The 15,760-nt window shown below is 37.7% G+C and overlaps 1 protein-coding gene across 1 annotated transcript; it reads right to left on the reverse strand.

The window, feature by feature from the left end:
• Positions 1–1,200: 1,200 nt before the first annotated feature.
• LOC133529472 (cytochrome P450 4c3-like) lies at positions 1,201–15,245 on the reverse strand. The gene is made up of 11 exons (XM_061867187.1): positions 15,002–15,245; positions 8,808–8,910; positions 8,215–8,304; positions 6,787–6,897; positions 5,799–5,984; positions 5,100–5,296; positions 4,283–4,337; positions 3,633–3,822; positions 3,146–3,294; positions 2,520–2,699; positions 1,201–1,577 (listed from the first exon to the last, which is right to left on the reverse strand). Exons 1-11 carry the CDS (start codon positions 15,071–15,073, stop codon positions 1,360–1,362), a joined length of 1,551 nt encoding a protein of 516 aa, XP_061723171.1. The 5' UTR covers positions 15,074–15,245; the 3' UTR covers positions 1,201–1,359.
• Positions 15,246–15,760: the final 515 nt, after the last annotated feature.

A 15,760-nucleotide genomic window follows, 5' to 3' on the forward strand; every position in this document is an offset into this window, starting at 1 on the left:
CCCATTCTCTGACTAATCTACTCGACTAAATTTCTAACGTAGTCCGAACTAGCTTTAAAGGATAATTTAAAAATAATATATATCTCTATAAAAGAGGGATTATAATTTAGTATGGCTACACCAAAACTTAAGACTGTTTCAGATAGGGTTTTAAATGAGTGAAATTAACTGTAAACCTCACACCGGTTATAAAAAGGAAGTGATAAAAAAACATATAAAATATAAATCATAACACTGTTCGCTTCATTATTTTAGGCAAAATCTTACACAGCTCGAACTAGCCCCAAACTAAGCAAAGTTTGTACTATTGGGTACCAAGTCTCGGAAACCGATTAAATTTTTAAACCTTTATCATGTACTTGGCGCAAAATCTTTTAATTTCGGTTTCATTATTTATTCATTAGTTATTTTAATAATATTGCCATAAAGTTCTTGTCAGATTAACCGGTTTATTTAGGTTACAATAATGTTTTTAAAACGTTCGTGTTCTTATGAAAATTCAGAGTAAAATCAAAATAAACCAGTATTAACCGCTATTTTTAAAAACCGATACCGAGCCTCGATGGGTACTGGGCGGCGGTAGACATACGTATAAAAATATATAAGTACTTATACATAGAAAACATCCATGACTCAGGATCAAAAATAGTCCTTACCGGGATAAGAACTCGGGACCATCGGCTTTATAGATAGGGCCACTCACTAGGCCAGAAGGGCTACCGCGAAAACCGAAATTCGCAAATTGCGGGGATCTTTCTCTTTTACTCTCACTAAGACGTAATTAGAATGACAGAGCAAAATGCCCGCAATTATCGAACTGCTCGCTTGTCAACAATCTTTACAATATCAACGATCAACATTTATTATCTATGTTTGTTACAATATCAATTGTACCATAATGGTAGAATTGATAAACGATAAGTACAATCGCCTGCGCTCGCGGTGTTCTGTTCCAGTAAAAAAAAAATCCCCTAATATTTTGCAAGGCGTTCAAGCGAGTATCGTCCTAACGGCCCGGTCATGACATCGCGCGGCAGCGGCAGTGGCGAGCGGCGGCGGAAGGAAAGGTCGGATCGCTGTGTTTCGCTCCAACCTATGGTCGCCGCTTGCCGCTGCCGCCGCCGCGCGATGTCGTGGCCGGGCCATAAGGGTGGAACACCGTGAGCGCAGGACATACTTAAAACTTTTAATTATACTGCAACTCGTATTCATATACCCTTATTATTCATAAAACTTAGCAACCTTTTACAAACCACTATTTTTTGTCTCTTTCTAACAAACAGAAAACATTGACGGTTTGTTAAATTTTAAAAACGTTAATTAACGTATAACGCTAATGATAATTCAAAGTGAAGTACATTATCTAAAGTTATCTTCTTGAACTTCTTCCTCTCTTCTTCCTTTCTTGCTTTCTTCCTTTGTCTCTTTCCTCAGTTGTAACGTTATGTGTTGTCCTTCTCCGTATTTGAGTAGCACGTCATACTCCAGTTTCACTTTGCTGTAGTCGGCCGAGATCCGATATTTACGTACCAAATGTACCACTATGGTCTTTATAGCCATAAGTGCATAGGGTTTCCCTTGAAATAAGAAGCTTCAGTTATGTACAGTAAATTAGAAGTAAAATAAATTTCTTCAGCAACTTTGATTTTAGACTTGCATCGGTAGAGTAAGTTACTGTGTCCTAAGGCCTAAATCGTTTTGTCCTAATAGCCAAGTCCTAGCCTCCTAAGGCCCACCATATAAAAAAGTAAAGTAAAAAAGTTTTTAGGTAAGTATTTAAAAAATACAGGTTACAGATTATGTCATGGTCTCCGCACTAGGTTTCGCCTATATGGCGGGGAAGTAGGTACACATTAGTTAACAGAACTAGGTACAGTCAGCGTCAAATACTTCGTAGCAGTCAAAGTGGCCAAATAGTTCGGTACACCATACTAAATATATGGTGTACCGAACTATTTGGCTACATACATACATATATATATATTATATATATGTATGGGTACATACATATATTTGGGTACATACTCGTATAAAACAATTCCATCTGACATCTGATTTGAAATCAATAGTAGTGAATGAAATATGGTTAAATTTCTTTAATTTGAAAATGGAACGAAATAAAAGAAATGCAACTCTGTTCCAATTGAAAATGGTATAAATTACATTGAAGTAATTTTTACTATAGGTATTACCTACTATCGTGAGCAGAGAATCCAGACGGCTACCCCAAAACTTTAAATTCGAAGGAAATCTCTATTACTCTGGTCTGGTATTATTAGAGTAATAGGGACACAACAAGTAAGTAGTTATTTACTTCACGGTACATAAACAATAATGCAGCTGCAGTTGCCATCCGAATGTCACTTTATAGTTGCGTGTTATTTTAGACTAGCACTGACCACGTGTGCGAACGCGACTAGCGCGAACAGAAGACTCAACCAGTCTAACATTTCAAATGTCGCTATTGGCGCTAGAAATTATATTAAATTCACAGTTTAAAAGCGAAATTAAAAGTGTACCAATGCAGTTCCTCCTCCCAAGGCTGAAGCCACAGAAGGCTCCAGGATTCCGAGGCAGGGTCGAGGGGTCCAGCCACCGCTCTGGCCTAAACTGCAAACGGTCTGGGCCCCAGATCGGCAGCCGGTGGATACCCCAGAACAACACCGCGCAACCGCTGCCTGCTGGGAGCGTGTAGTTCTCTGAAATTTTGCATTATAAAACGATACGTTGAGAATAAGATGCAATGTTTAAATCTGAGATACTTATGTCGTTAACGTGGAAGCTACTGAAATAAGGTCGTACTCCAATAAAAAATAAGTGAGGGAACGAAGCGAGATCACCACGCGTTTCCTTTTATCTATGCAGCGATGTTCTATGTTGTGTTTGCTCTACTTATTATGGATAGCTTTATCCACGTGATAAAATAACCGTCACTTTTTAACACCTCGAGATAAAAAGTGACGGACATAATTTTATCACGCTGTCACTTAGACAAGAGATACCATCGTATCCTTATATTTTGAGTAGCAGGGCTATAACTGCGAACCACTTCGTCCGTTTTTTCGTCTATAAAGCTCCATATAAAAGTGTATTATAGAGGGGAAACTGATGTTCGCGGCAAGCCCTCAGGAAATGAACTGCTTACTGAGTTTGATGTCCTTGTCGACTTCCCGTGCCACGATAGGAACCACTAGGCTGAGGCGAAGCACCTCCTTGATTACTGCTTCCGTGTACACAAGCCTTGCTATGTCTTCCTTGTTCAAGTACGAACTTGGGCCTAGGACGGTTATCACCCTGTAAAAATGCCATAAAACGTATGTGTTACCTCAATCGTCTTTGTGACCTATTTGAGGAACAGGTAGGTATGGTCTTTTATTTATTTAACATACAATATTTACATTCGATAGTGATACAAATTGATGAAAATAGGCTTAAAATAAACTGAAAATAAGTCTCATCAATAGAAAACGTCGTGCTCAGAAGGTTAGCCGCATTGCCACATGGCAATGCTTATACGCTGAGCCAAAGAATGGCCAGCTTATTTATATATGTTATTGGTTCAAAGACATCTCTGAAAGCAAAATTGGCTAGTTTTACGGTCCTAGTTAAAGTAAAACTGTTCCAGCGCTTACTCCTTGTATAATTTCTCTTGCACATCCTGATGTGTCCCCAGTAACACCATTATTGACACGAGCACGCGAGACGAGGTGTCATGGCCGGCCGCTATGAAAATGTTCAGCTCGTTCAGGATCTGGTCGTCAGAGAACGAGCCGTCGTCTGACAGGTCTAACAACAGGTCCAGGAATGCTATGAAGCGGCGGGCTGACAAAATGAAAAAGATAATATAGTAAGATCGAGTAATGCTGATAAATAAACATTTTTATTTATTATTATTTATTTATTTATTTATTTAATGTCCGCACCTAGGAAAAGAAGAAAGGAAAGTAAATCGCCTAGGAATTTGACATTTCTTTAAATACATTAGGAAGAGGGAGCTATTTAGAGGTTGCAGTGTCTAATATAATTGGCGAGATCAAAGCCACACGAATGTGTATGTGACTCCGCTTCGCGTCGGCCTAAAATCATACACGAATTGCCTTTTCCCGGCCTCTGCAATAATATACTATTTATCACGTAGTCCAAAAATGAAATAGTTTGCCCATAGTTTGTCTTTAAAGACAACTTACATACGAGGAGAACATAAGAGCATTGAAAGTTAAAAGTTAAGTACCTAAGTTAGCAAAAGGCGGACTGAACATTGCAAGTTAAATTAAAAACTTACATGATGTATTGGCTGTCTTCGCTTCCTTTCTTTCTGCTCTTCTCGTGTTTAAAACCTTAAAGTTAAATCGATTTTATTTATAAGTAAATATAAATATCCTTTATTGCTGGTCAAATTCAACAGAAAAAAAATTCAAAAATAGATTTAAAATTTAAATAAAGGTAAGGTAGTAACAGGCGGCCTTATCGCTCAAGTAAGGTAAAGGTTACCTTACCTGGTAAGTACGGCTACCACTAGTTTGACACTGAGATATTCGTCTGCGCTTCCATACGTCTGCATATAGTCTGCGTAACCTTATCTTCTATACATCTCACTCGTACTAATATGCCAGTACTAGCGAGATACATAACAAAGTATTTTACGCACACGCTAGCGAATCTGTCAGTGTCAGGTCAGGGTGTTAAGCTGTGTCAAATGCGACTCAAACTTACACATTTCCATTTATGTTTATTAAAACGAGGCTCTCCACTGTTTGCACCCAACGTGTACTTGGTTTCTTCGGCCATCTAAGCAGGACAGGTTCAGATAGTCTGGAAAAGCTCATAATCACTGGCCGCATGCCAAGGAAGCGTAGGGATGGACGTATGGCCATGCGTTGGGCGGACAGAATAACTTCCGAGACAAAAAACACATTTCAGGCTAGCATGCACCGGGCCCTAGATAGAGAAGCTTGGAGAGCACTGGTGAAGAGTGTCCACAGTCGTCACGTCCCTCAGCCATGGGAATACGACAAGGAAGAAGTAGAAGAAGATTTATGTTTATATAGTTCACGATCCATCTTCATCAGATTAGAATACCAAACAAAGTTTTCACTTACATTTCTAGACATTTTGTGAACAACAGCCACCGCTTCGTCCATAGTTTTCCGAAGCGCAGAGAACTGGTAGAGGAAGTCAGAATGGAGCCAGAATCTGCCCAGCCGCTGAGCAGACCCGTCTAGGGCGACTGCAAGGGCTTTCTTGTATTCGCTGTCGATGACTGATCGGTCGTCCAGAGAGATGCCAAAAGCGGTTTCTGCAGTGTTCACAAAGATTAAAGGAAAACTGAAGATAAAGACGTAAGTGATGAACTGATGAACACTCATTTTGCGTCGGTTGGTGCGGAGTTATTTCCTTGAAAGTAGCTACAGCTGCTAACAAGGGAATATCAAGCTAACGCTTCAATCGAATCCGCTTGCAGAAATTTAATGTTTTCTCGTTAAAAATTATCTTTTAAACGTTTGCTACAGCAATGCAGTCGGCTGCATTACTGCAGCAGAATTACAGCGCGACATTACTGCCGACTGCACTGCTGCCGCAAATGTCAAAATCGATGTTGATGCCTGGAACATTTGCGGCAGTAATGCAGTAATGTCGTGCTGCAGAACTCCAGCAGTAATCCTGGTGTAGTATGAATCCTGACTGGATGAATGACTGGTACCTTTAAATAATGTATGGCGACCGTGCACGCTCAGACCCTGAGTTTCGTAGCCAAGGCGTTACGTTGCATCACTGAATAAACTTCAACTAATACTTACGACAGACAGTCTCGAGGGTAACTTCACGAAAGTAATCAGTAGGATCGAACAAGCCTGTTCCAGCCGACTGTTCCATCTCCAGAGCCAGCAGCGTGGCCTGCCGGTTGAAGATGGGCAGGAACCCATCCAGCACATGCTGGCTGAACGTCGGGTTCAGCAGCTTGCGATTATGCTTCCATGTGGCCACTACGAACAAGCAGAATTAAAAAAAAAAACTGACGGCGGTAAAGTGAACGTAGATAATCTGGTAAGAGGCGCTTGTCAGTGGAGTATAGGCAGAGAGAATTATACTAATATAAGAGAATATTATATTATAACACTAAAAAAAGGGTATAGTTTTTTATTCTACTGTTATTGACAAAATTTGTTTACCACATACTTGATAATCATAACCCCTCTTCGGCAGTTCGGTAAAAATTGGAAATTAAAAGCCATCGCAAAGCGTCTGATTGACGTAACTGATGACCGAAGAGCTGGCGGCTTCTTCGCACAACGTATCAGCATTGCGATACAACTAGGTAATGCCGCCAGCATCTATTATGTAAATATACTAGTTTTTTTTCATTTGCTTGATAGAAAACTTCTGGCTTTGGCGATATTAATATTGGATGTTTCACTGTCGGAATTTTTCTCTACCTAATGGCCTGTTTACACATTGATTAGAGTTTAGTGCGAAATTATACATATGCTACTTGCGCTTAGAGGCAAAACACTAATCAATATGTAAACAGGCCTTAACTGGTGTGAATACAAGAAAGGATAACAGACCAATTCGAGTTTTAGTTAAGTATTCAATCTGTTTCCGATATGATACTGATATGTTAGTGTCAAAATAAACACTTCTTCAAACAAAAACATAATTTTTTACACTGACAGATCAGTATCATATCGGAAACATCGAATAACTAAAACTAAGTAACATGACAAATTGGCGAGGAATAAAAGCCATTTAGGGAAAAAAGCTAAGTAAGTGTAAGTATTTGGTTACCATCGGAAGTAAGCAGTCCATGGCCGAACCAGCCGAAAGCTATTTTGTAAAAATAACTTTTATCTAAACACGAGTTGAGCACGGTGAAAGCATCATCGGGGTCATTGATACCTAAAAATGTATAAAATATTAGTCATAATACTTATACATAAATATTGTGCCTAATCTAGTAAAAGAATATTATCACTTCCGTATTAATGCACTTTAACCCCCGATGCAAAACAATGTTATAATGTTTGACGCCAATGTCTGTCTTTCTGTTGTATCGTAGCTCTCACACGGATGGAATAAAAACAATACATACCTACACAAATAGCAAATAATATAAACTATGATAAATAAATAAATATGTTATTATATTTCCTTTTCTATTTATGAACATTATATAACTCAAGTGGCTCCCTATCCGTCATCGTCATAACTCCCGTAACTCCCACATACTTTCTTTTCTTTATTCTATACTTTTAAATCCTGCAAGTCCAGCAACTCCCCGCTATGTCAAAGAGCGTTTCTCTTATCTGAATTCTGTTAGATCCTCTCAAAATTTGCTCCTATCCGTGCCATCTTCCTCTTCCAAATTTTATAATTGCACATTTATTTTCCAAGCTGTTCGACTATGGAACTGTCTCCCTGTTGAGTTAAAACATTCTCAATCTATGACCTCCTTCAAATCAAACCTTAAGGAATACTAGGTATCTTTCCCTTCCTTAGTTTATTTATTTATTAATGACACTGCTGTTTCTTTATTTAATAAATATTTGTTATGTATGTATGTCTATGTATGTTTATGGTTAGACGTATTTAAGTATGTTTATTCATATTAATGTTTTGTGTTGTTTGGTTATATTCTATTCAACTTTTAATTATTATTATTATTTTGTTGTTTTTCTTTGTGCCACCTATACCGTATATTCTAATTTTATTGTCTCCGATACCCAAAGATTGTCTGGAAGAATCGCTTTTAAGCGATAAGGCCGCCTGTTGTTATTTCTGTATTGTATATTTATGTATTAATTTTGTTTGATTCTGTACATTTATTGTCAACTATGTGAGGTTTGCAATAAAGAGTATTTATTGTATTGTATTGTATAGTAATATATAAATCGCAACAAAGCGGCTAAAGGTAATAAAGGACAGCAAGAACAAGACAGAGAGTTTATAAAAAACCTTCTTATGGCAAAAATGCTTTAACATCAACTTGGGAAAGAGCTGATAGTCTTCAAACTGCTAAGTAGATCGATTTTTATCAAACATAGTTGTATTGTATTTATTGTATGTTAAAAACGACCGCAAGGAAATTCGCTTTCACGTAAAACAAACCGCATCGAAATCAGTCTAGCCGTTGGAAGGTTACGTTACAATGCCACAGATAGACAGTAAGTCACAGACCCCTCTTTTTGCGTTGGGGGTTAAAAATTAGTTACTTACAGAATATGGCCTTAGGTCCCGCCCATATAGTAATGATTCCTCCAGCTTTTTCAGCGGCATCACTAACTTCTTTGGAATATTCCCACAATCCTGAAATTGAACCATTCGGGTAGACCGGGGTCAGTTGAACCACTTCAATCCCTTATAAAATCGTCTTGGGGTCGGTGGAAATTTCAATGGCGAGACTAACGTGGTTATCATACTGATGCTAATTCGCACGTCGCTCCAGTGTATGAGAGTGACAGCGCGATGTGTGTATATATTTAGCGATGTGACGCTCGCACACTGGAGCAATGTGCGAATTCGCATACCGCCTTCTTGTGATAACTCCGAAATACTGTATGTCGTTCGCAGTGCCTCACGGCCCTATTCGCGCTTTGAGATATGTCCAAAATTTACTAAAGATACGATACGATATGGATCAGATACGTGAGTGTCAAAAGTGACGTTTATTAAAAAAAAAGTCACTTTTGACACTGACGTAACTTTTTTTGAAATATCTAAGTTCGAATCGGGCCGTTAGTACACTGTGATGATGCGTAACTAATTTGATTAATAGAATTTAAATAAAATGAAATAATTAAACAACTAACGTTCACTTCCCCCGCTTAGCTTGTATAGATGTCCAATGATGGGCAGTCTATCTTTTTGTGTGGGCACTTTAGATGCTAAATCCAAATATCTTCGTCTTTTTTTCTGCAACAAATAACAAACTTAAGGTCAAATGAAGAAAGAAAGAAAATATATTTATTTAACGCCACAACTTATACATAAAGAAAAGTAAGAAGACATCTTCTTCATCCTCGGTCTCTCATTGCTGAGGATCGCGACCATGTATGCTCCGTCTCCATAGTGTGCGTTCATAAGCCATATGGGACACGCACTGCATGTTGCTGCCAACCACCCTCATCACCACACCCCGTTATCAGTGTTGCAGATTCATTGAAAACGCTAGGGTTGGCACTTTACATTTAAATTTTATTACATGTGCCTGGGCCCAGGTATACCTACGTACCTATAATAATTCGACATGGTGTTTGAAGTTGTTAACAAAATAAACCTCTTTTCATCCGGTAATTAAAAAAGGATATATTGCTTTTCAGTCTATAATATGTCGTAACGTCATTTATGTGTCAAAACTTTAATTTATGTCGTATATGATTCGTTCTCAATATTCAGTTAAAGTCATGAATTTCCTAAATGATCACTTAGAATTTTCCCGGTTTAATACAGAGTTGATGGCGAAATTAGAAGTAACCCGAATGCGACGCGGAAATGGTTCGTGAATTTAATACCTTGTACAAATAACAGTGTAGGTATAAATTAGCTAAAATAATGTACATACATACAGTATTAATTTTCGAATAAATACTTAATTATTTCTTTTAAATCAAATTTACGGGTTTGTTCTGTTACAGATAAAAATATGATACATTTGTGCCAATGCACCATAAATTTTAAAGTAAGGTGCCTTCGGTTCTTATTAAAACATGTTGACATATACAACTATGACGATTGTTGGGATGAAGTAGTTAAAGTGTTCAGAAAATATACAACAGAATGTGAAACTGGATGGACAAAAGGGGAATTCAACTGCACGTGCAATAGGGAGACATCGAAATTAAGAAAAATGCTTATGAAAATATCACCTCAACAAATGGAACCTTTTTGGATTGAAGTAGTGAATTTGATTGAAAAGTATTTAAATTAGTTTACTATATATATCCTTAATTAAATTGCGGTTGTAAATCCACAACATCCTTTTATTTCTCGCATAAGGGCTCTCGAGATAAACCTTATCCATCAAAGCAATTACTGGCCAGTTGTTCTTACTCACAATGTCAATCTATTTACAACATTGTCTTTTGTTGACTTGAGTGCTTAGATGGACGTCATACTTAAATCGAAATAACTATATTCTTAAAAAATATAGCGTATTTCTGTACACTAAGCATGGATAATTATCTGAAGGATAACGTAGAGTTTGAAACCCATGGGCAGACTATATTTTGTAAGGTATGTGATATAGAACTTAAACCGAAAAAGTTTATTTTGGAATCACATCTTAAAACTCGAGGTCACAATGACAAAGCCGGCAATTCTCCATCTTGCTTTGACCTGGATTTTGAAGCTGAAAATTTAGAAATTCAAGATTCCAGAGTTTTTTGTAAATCTTGTAATGTATCTTTATTTTTCTCCAAGTACAGTGTACAAAAGCATTGTGATACATTAAAACACAGAAATATAAAGAATATGCAACCGGAATTCAATAAAGATTTGACTGAATTTTTGGTTAATTGTAATATACCCTGGAGCCAATTGGATAACCCCAAATTTAGAGAATTTATTCAAAACTGCTTGACGCATAAATATGGAAATGACATCAGCCTTCCGTGTGAGTCTACATTAAGATTAAATTATTTGCCAGTCATATATGAAGAAAAAAAAAGAAAAGATAAGAATAGATTTAAAGGACTCCTACATATATTTGAGCATTGATGAGACTGAAAATCATGGAAAAAGCATCGCCAATGTCATTATAGGGAAGATGGATAACTGTGTCTCAACACCTCGAATATATGCAAGTAAAATTTTAGAAACCACAAATCATAGCACTGTGTCAGATTTAGTAGTCGAGACTCTAAAAGACCTGTGGGGTGGCAATTACGAAAATAATCTTTATAAGCTACTAATTTTAACAACGGATGCTGCCCAGTACATGATAAAGGCTGCAAAAACTCTTAAAGAGATTTTTCCAAATATGTCTCATGTGACTTGTATAGCCCACGCATTGAACAGAGTAGCTGACACGATAAGAGGTATATATCCAAATGTCAACAAATTGGTTGACAGCGTCAAAAAAGTATTTAGTAAATCGCCAAAACGACTTCAGAAACTGAAATACATGTTTCCTTCAATTCCAAAACCTCCCCGTCCGGTCATCACAAGATGGGGTACATGGCTAGAGGCAGTTACCTATTATCAAAAATACTTTACTGAAATCAAAGACGTAATAAATGAATTCAACAGTCGAGATGCTGTTGCCATAGCAGCGGCGAAGCGAGTTTTTTGCAGTCCAAATTTAAAGCACGACATTGATTTCATAGTTGATAAATTTTGTTTCCTAACAATTGCAATAGATCAATTACAAAATTCCAAATTAACGTTAGAAGAATCTATGTGCATTGTTATTGGTGTCCAAAAAAAGTTGTCTATGTCAAACCTTCACCCCAAAGGAAAAATTGTATATACGAAGTTGAACACAGTCTTAAAAAAAAATCCCGATTTCAGTACAGTAAGAGTTATTTTAAATTTACTTAATAATGGGGAAGCTGAAATTACAAAATGCATTAACAAAAACACAGTGGAACATTATAATTACCTAAAATATTTACCAATAACATCTGTAGCTGTGGAGCGATCTTTTTCATATTTAAAATGGATATACAGTAACAGACGACAAAATTTAACGCCAGCTAATCTAGAAAAACTTTTAATAATTTATTCAGACAAGTAATGAATCACTACATAGTACATATATAAGAAAGTCACTGTAGCTGTCTGTCCGCCCCTATGTACCTATGCTTAAATCTTCAAAATGACCCAACCAATTGATGCGGCTTTTTTTTAGTAGATGGAGTGATTCGAGAAGAAGGTTTTTAAGTATAATGAATGCATAATACAGTAGAGGAACCCGTGATTTTCCCGTGCGAAACCGGGGTGGGTCGCTAGTATAATATATTAGAAGAAATAGTTTAGTTTTCTGTGTTTTTGAAAAAATAAATGTAGGTATTTTTAATGACTAATAAAATAAATTTACATTTTACCACTAATGAAAGTATACAAATGTTTTGCGTATGATATTTATTCAAGAAACAATATAATGTGATAGTAAAAAAAAATGTTTTATTTTACCTGTAAAAACATTCTTCAAGCAATAGTACACATGTTGCATTGACAATAATAATTGCATTGATAATACCTACCTATTAGGTATTTATTATTAAATAATAAATTAACAAAAGGTAAGATGATTATGTTAAAATATTTTTCTGTCAAAAATTTAAACAATATGTCACATTTACTCGACATAAATATTATGTAACAACCCTAGTACCAGATTTCAATGAATCTGCAACACTGATAACGGGGTGTGCTCATCACAGTATCAGACATGCATGATGATGATGGTATCCTGTTATCCCTCATCAGGGAAATAGGGCTCTCGGAAGGGATTTTCATTTTTCATGGTCCAGCGCGGCCTCCTCTAGCTCCGCCCAGCCGAGGCCATTATGCAGCCTCCATTTCCACTGTAGTACGTGGGCAACCTTTTCCCTTTTTTCCGGGAATTTTCCAAGTCAGCCCTTGCTTGAATAGGTGGTTGTTTGGCCTTCGTAAAACATGTCCTATCCAGTGGCATTTCCGCAGACGTATCTCCTTAGCTAAAGGGTATTGTCAGGTCAATTCCCATAATTTATAGATGGTCCGTGGCCAGTAGACATCATCAGACATGCTACATGAAGAAAAGCATCGTACGCTAAAGTAGGACTCAGCATAATGCCGCGGCAATTCGTGGCGCTGGTTTTCAGTGGGGATCTTGCAAAAAGACAGGCCTATAAAATTTCTTTGGGTGGGAAGATCGTCATATAGGCACGTCATAGGACAAGTCGTATTTGTATACGTACGTCGCTCAGACACAGTCCGAAAGGAAGAGCTTCTCTCCTTGTGCTCTAACGAGCGTCTGTAAGTGGAGCAAAATCAAACGAGAATGTAGACGGTCTTACCTGATAGACGGACCTTATTCATTAAAATAAATTTAATGTACTGTACGCTAGAACAGCCCGAGTCCGGGCTAATGCGTCCGAGACTTTTTTCTATGAAAGGTGATCGGTGGTTACGAGATGCGTTCTATAGAAAACGATGTGTCAGACATCTCGGCCCGGACCCGGACCGTTCTAGAATGAGTCATCCGTAAAACTGGTTTTCGATTTTAAAGGTTGACATATCTGAATGTACTTGAAAGTGATTTATGGGTTTAAAAAAATATACGTGTTTACATTTTATAAATTTCCTAAAGTTACTGCATTTTATATTAGGTAACATTTAAAGCATCGGTGTGTGGGCTGCGTAAACTGTTGCGAATTTGCGAAACGTATGTCTCAAATCATGGTCTTAAATATAACGCAACCAAGAGTCAGCTCATGGTGTTTGAGTGCGGTCGCAAGAAGACAATGGATATTCCTGCTATTTGCCTCAATGGTACCCCCATAGATAGAGTGGACCATTTTAAGTACCTAGGCCATCTTCTCGCGACCGACCTCAAGGACGACCTGGATATGGAGAGGGAACGAAGGGCCCTGTCGGTCCGGGCGAATATGATCGCCCGCAGATTTGCAAGGTGCTCAAAAGAGGTTAAAGTCACACTATTTAGGGCATTTTGCACTTCCCTCTACACTTGCAATTTGTGGGCACAGTATACGCAACGGGCATACGGGGCCCTTAGGGTCCAGTACAACAATGCGTTCCGGGTGCTGATGGGGCTGCCCCGTTTCTGTAGCGCATCAGGGATGTTCGTGACGGCGCGCGTGGACTGTTTTTATACTACCATGCGTTCACGCGCAGCATCCCTGGTGCGCCGGGTGCGTGGCAGTCCCAACAGCATCCTACGAATGATAGCGGATAGGGTCGACTGTCCCTACTTGTCGCACTGTGAGGGATTGCATTCCCCCATCAGTGTTGTTTTATTTTAAATTAGTGTTTGTTGTACCTACTAACCCCTTAGTTTGTAAGTTCTACTAATGAAAATATGTGTCCATGTGTTACATGTAATAAAAATATTCATTCATTCATTCATTGTAAAAATACAAAATATTATTCATAGTTAAAAACTTGGCAACAGGTATAAAATATTTTAATGCATAAATAATTACTCCTTCATTATTTTGTAATTGTCGAAACTTGTCAATAAATAGGGAGATATATTATAAAAGTTATTAGTTTTACAAAGGGGCTAAGTTTTTGAACCTTGAGCGTTGCGAGGGTTTCAAGGCACGAGGGTTAAACAAAATTTTGTCACCGAGTGAAACACAAAATTTTTCACCACACTCGTAAAATATCAAACAATATCAAACCAAATCAATTAAAAATGAATGTAACATATTTAACATTCGGAATCATCATTCAAAAGTTGTTTCCACCAGGCAACATAACGAAACAACTCAAAATTTGCGTTTGATTAACTTTGCCACACATGTGGATAAAATGCAACTTTCTCATCCGTTTTTCAGCAATCAAGAGGGCCTTTACCAGTCGGTGTAGTGAAAATGTATTTAAAACCACTTTAATTTCAGCCGATTAAAACAATGTGAAGAGCGTATGTGGGTGGAAAACGTCCGTCTGGGCGTCCCAGATACCGCTGGAGCAACAAAGTCCTAAAAGACCTGTTTGCCCTCGGAATACCCAACTGGCGTGAACAGGGATCGGAACCGGTTTTTTGCAAAAACATCGAAATAACCATATATTTCGGTTTATTTTATACTCTAAATATAGGACTCAGTTGTGTTTACAGATAACGACTTCGTATTATTAGATTGCCTAATTAGAAATGAAGTAATTAACAAAGAACGAAAAAAATACCGTTTTCGTTCCCATACAAAAAATACCGGTTTCCGATCCCTGGCGTGAAGTGGCGCAGGATAGGGCAGAGTGGCGCTCTCTTGTGTCAGAGGCCAAGATCCTGTTTGGGTCACTGAGCCAGTGAAGAGAGAGAGAAAACAATGTAACTTACATAGTATAACGCTAAAACGCAACACATTAAAATAATCACAACTACTGATATAGGTATCATTGTTATAATCATACTGAATTTGTGCAGAGTTTGGACCAACGAGGAAAGAAAAACGATGATGTCATGGTATATGTAAATAAAAACCGGCCAAGAGCATGTCGGGCCACGCTCAGTGTAGGGTCCCGTAGTTACTCTTCCGTCACAATAAGCTAAACTGGAGCTTAATGTATAGTATATTGTTAACCAAGGGATGAAACGGTACCTTTCACCCGACTTAAACAAATAGGCAAATTTGCATAATCAGTACCTAATTAAAGTAAGTCTTTTTACTATGAAGGGAAAACTTTTTGCGATAACTCAAAAACAGCTAAACTGATCATGTCCGCTATAGTTTTCATTTAATGTCTTTCTTAAGCTCTACTTCCACGATCTTTTTCATATTTTTTGGACCTATGGTTTAAAAGTTAGAGGGGGGGGGACACATTTTTTTTTCTTCCGGAGCGATTATCTCCGAATATATTCACTTTATCAAAAAATGTTTCTTGAAAACCCCTATTAGTTTTGAAAGACCTTTCCAACGATACCCCACACTCTAGGGTTGAAGCGAAAAAAAAAATTCACCCCCACTTTACGTGTAGGGGAGGTACCCTAAAAAAAATTAAATTTTTAGATTTTATTGTACGACTTTGTCGGCTTTATTGATTTATATATCCATGCCAAATTTCAGCTTTCTAGCACTAACGACCACGGAGCAAAGCC

This window comes from Cydia pomonella, chromosome 21, assembly GCF_033807575.1.
Source record: "Cydia pomonella isolate Wapato2018A chromosome 21, ilCydPomo1, whole genome shotgun sequence".
In the NCBI taxonomy this organism is placed as follows: Eukaryota; Metazoa; Arthropoda; class Insecta; order Lepidoptera; family Tortricidae; genus Cydia; species Cydia pomonella.

Excerpts from the sequence above, each read along its gene's own strand:
- LOC133529472 (XM_061867187.1), bottom strand. The coding sequence starts at position 15,073 with ATGATTATAACAATGATACCTATATCAGTAGTTGTGATTATTTTAATG. Across the intron at positions 5,985-6,786 it reads TGGACTGCTTACTTCCGATG|TGGCCACATGGAAGCATAAT; the intron begins GTAACCAAATAC and ends GCTTGTTCGTAG. Across the intron at positions 5,297-5,798 it reads TACCCTCGAGACTGTCTGTC|AAACCGCTTTTGGCATCTCT; the intron begins GTAAGTATTAGT and ends TGAACACTGCAG.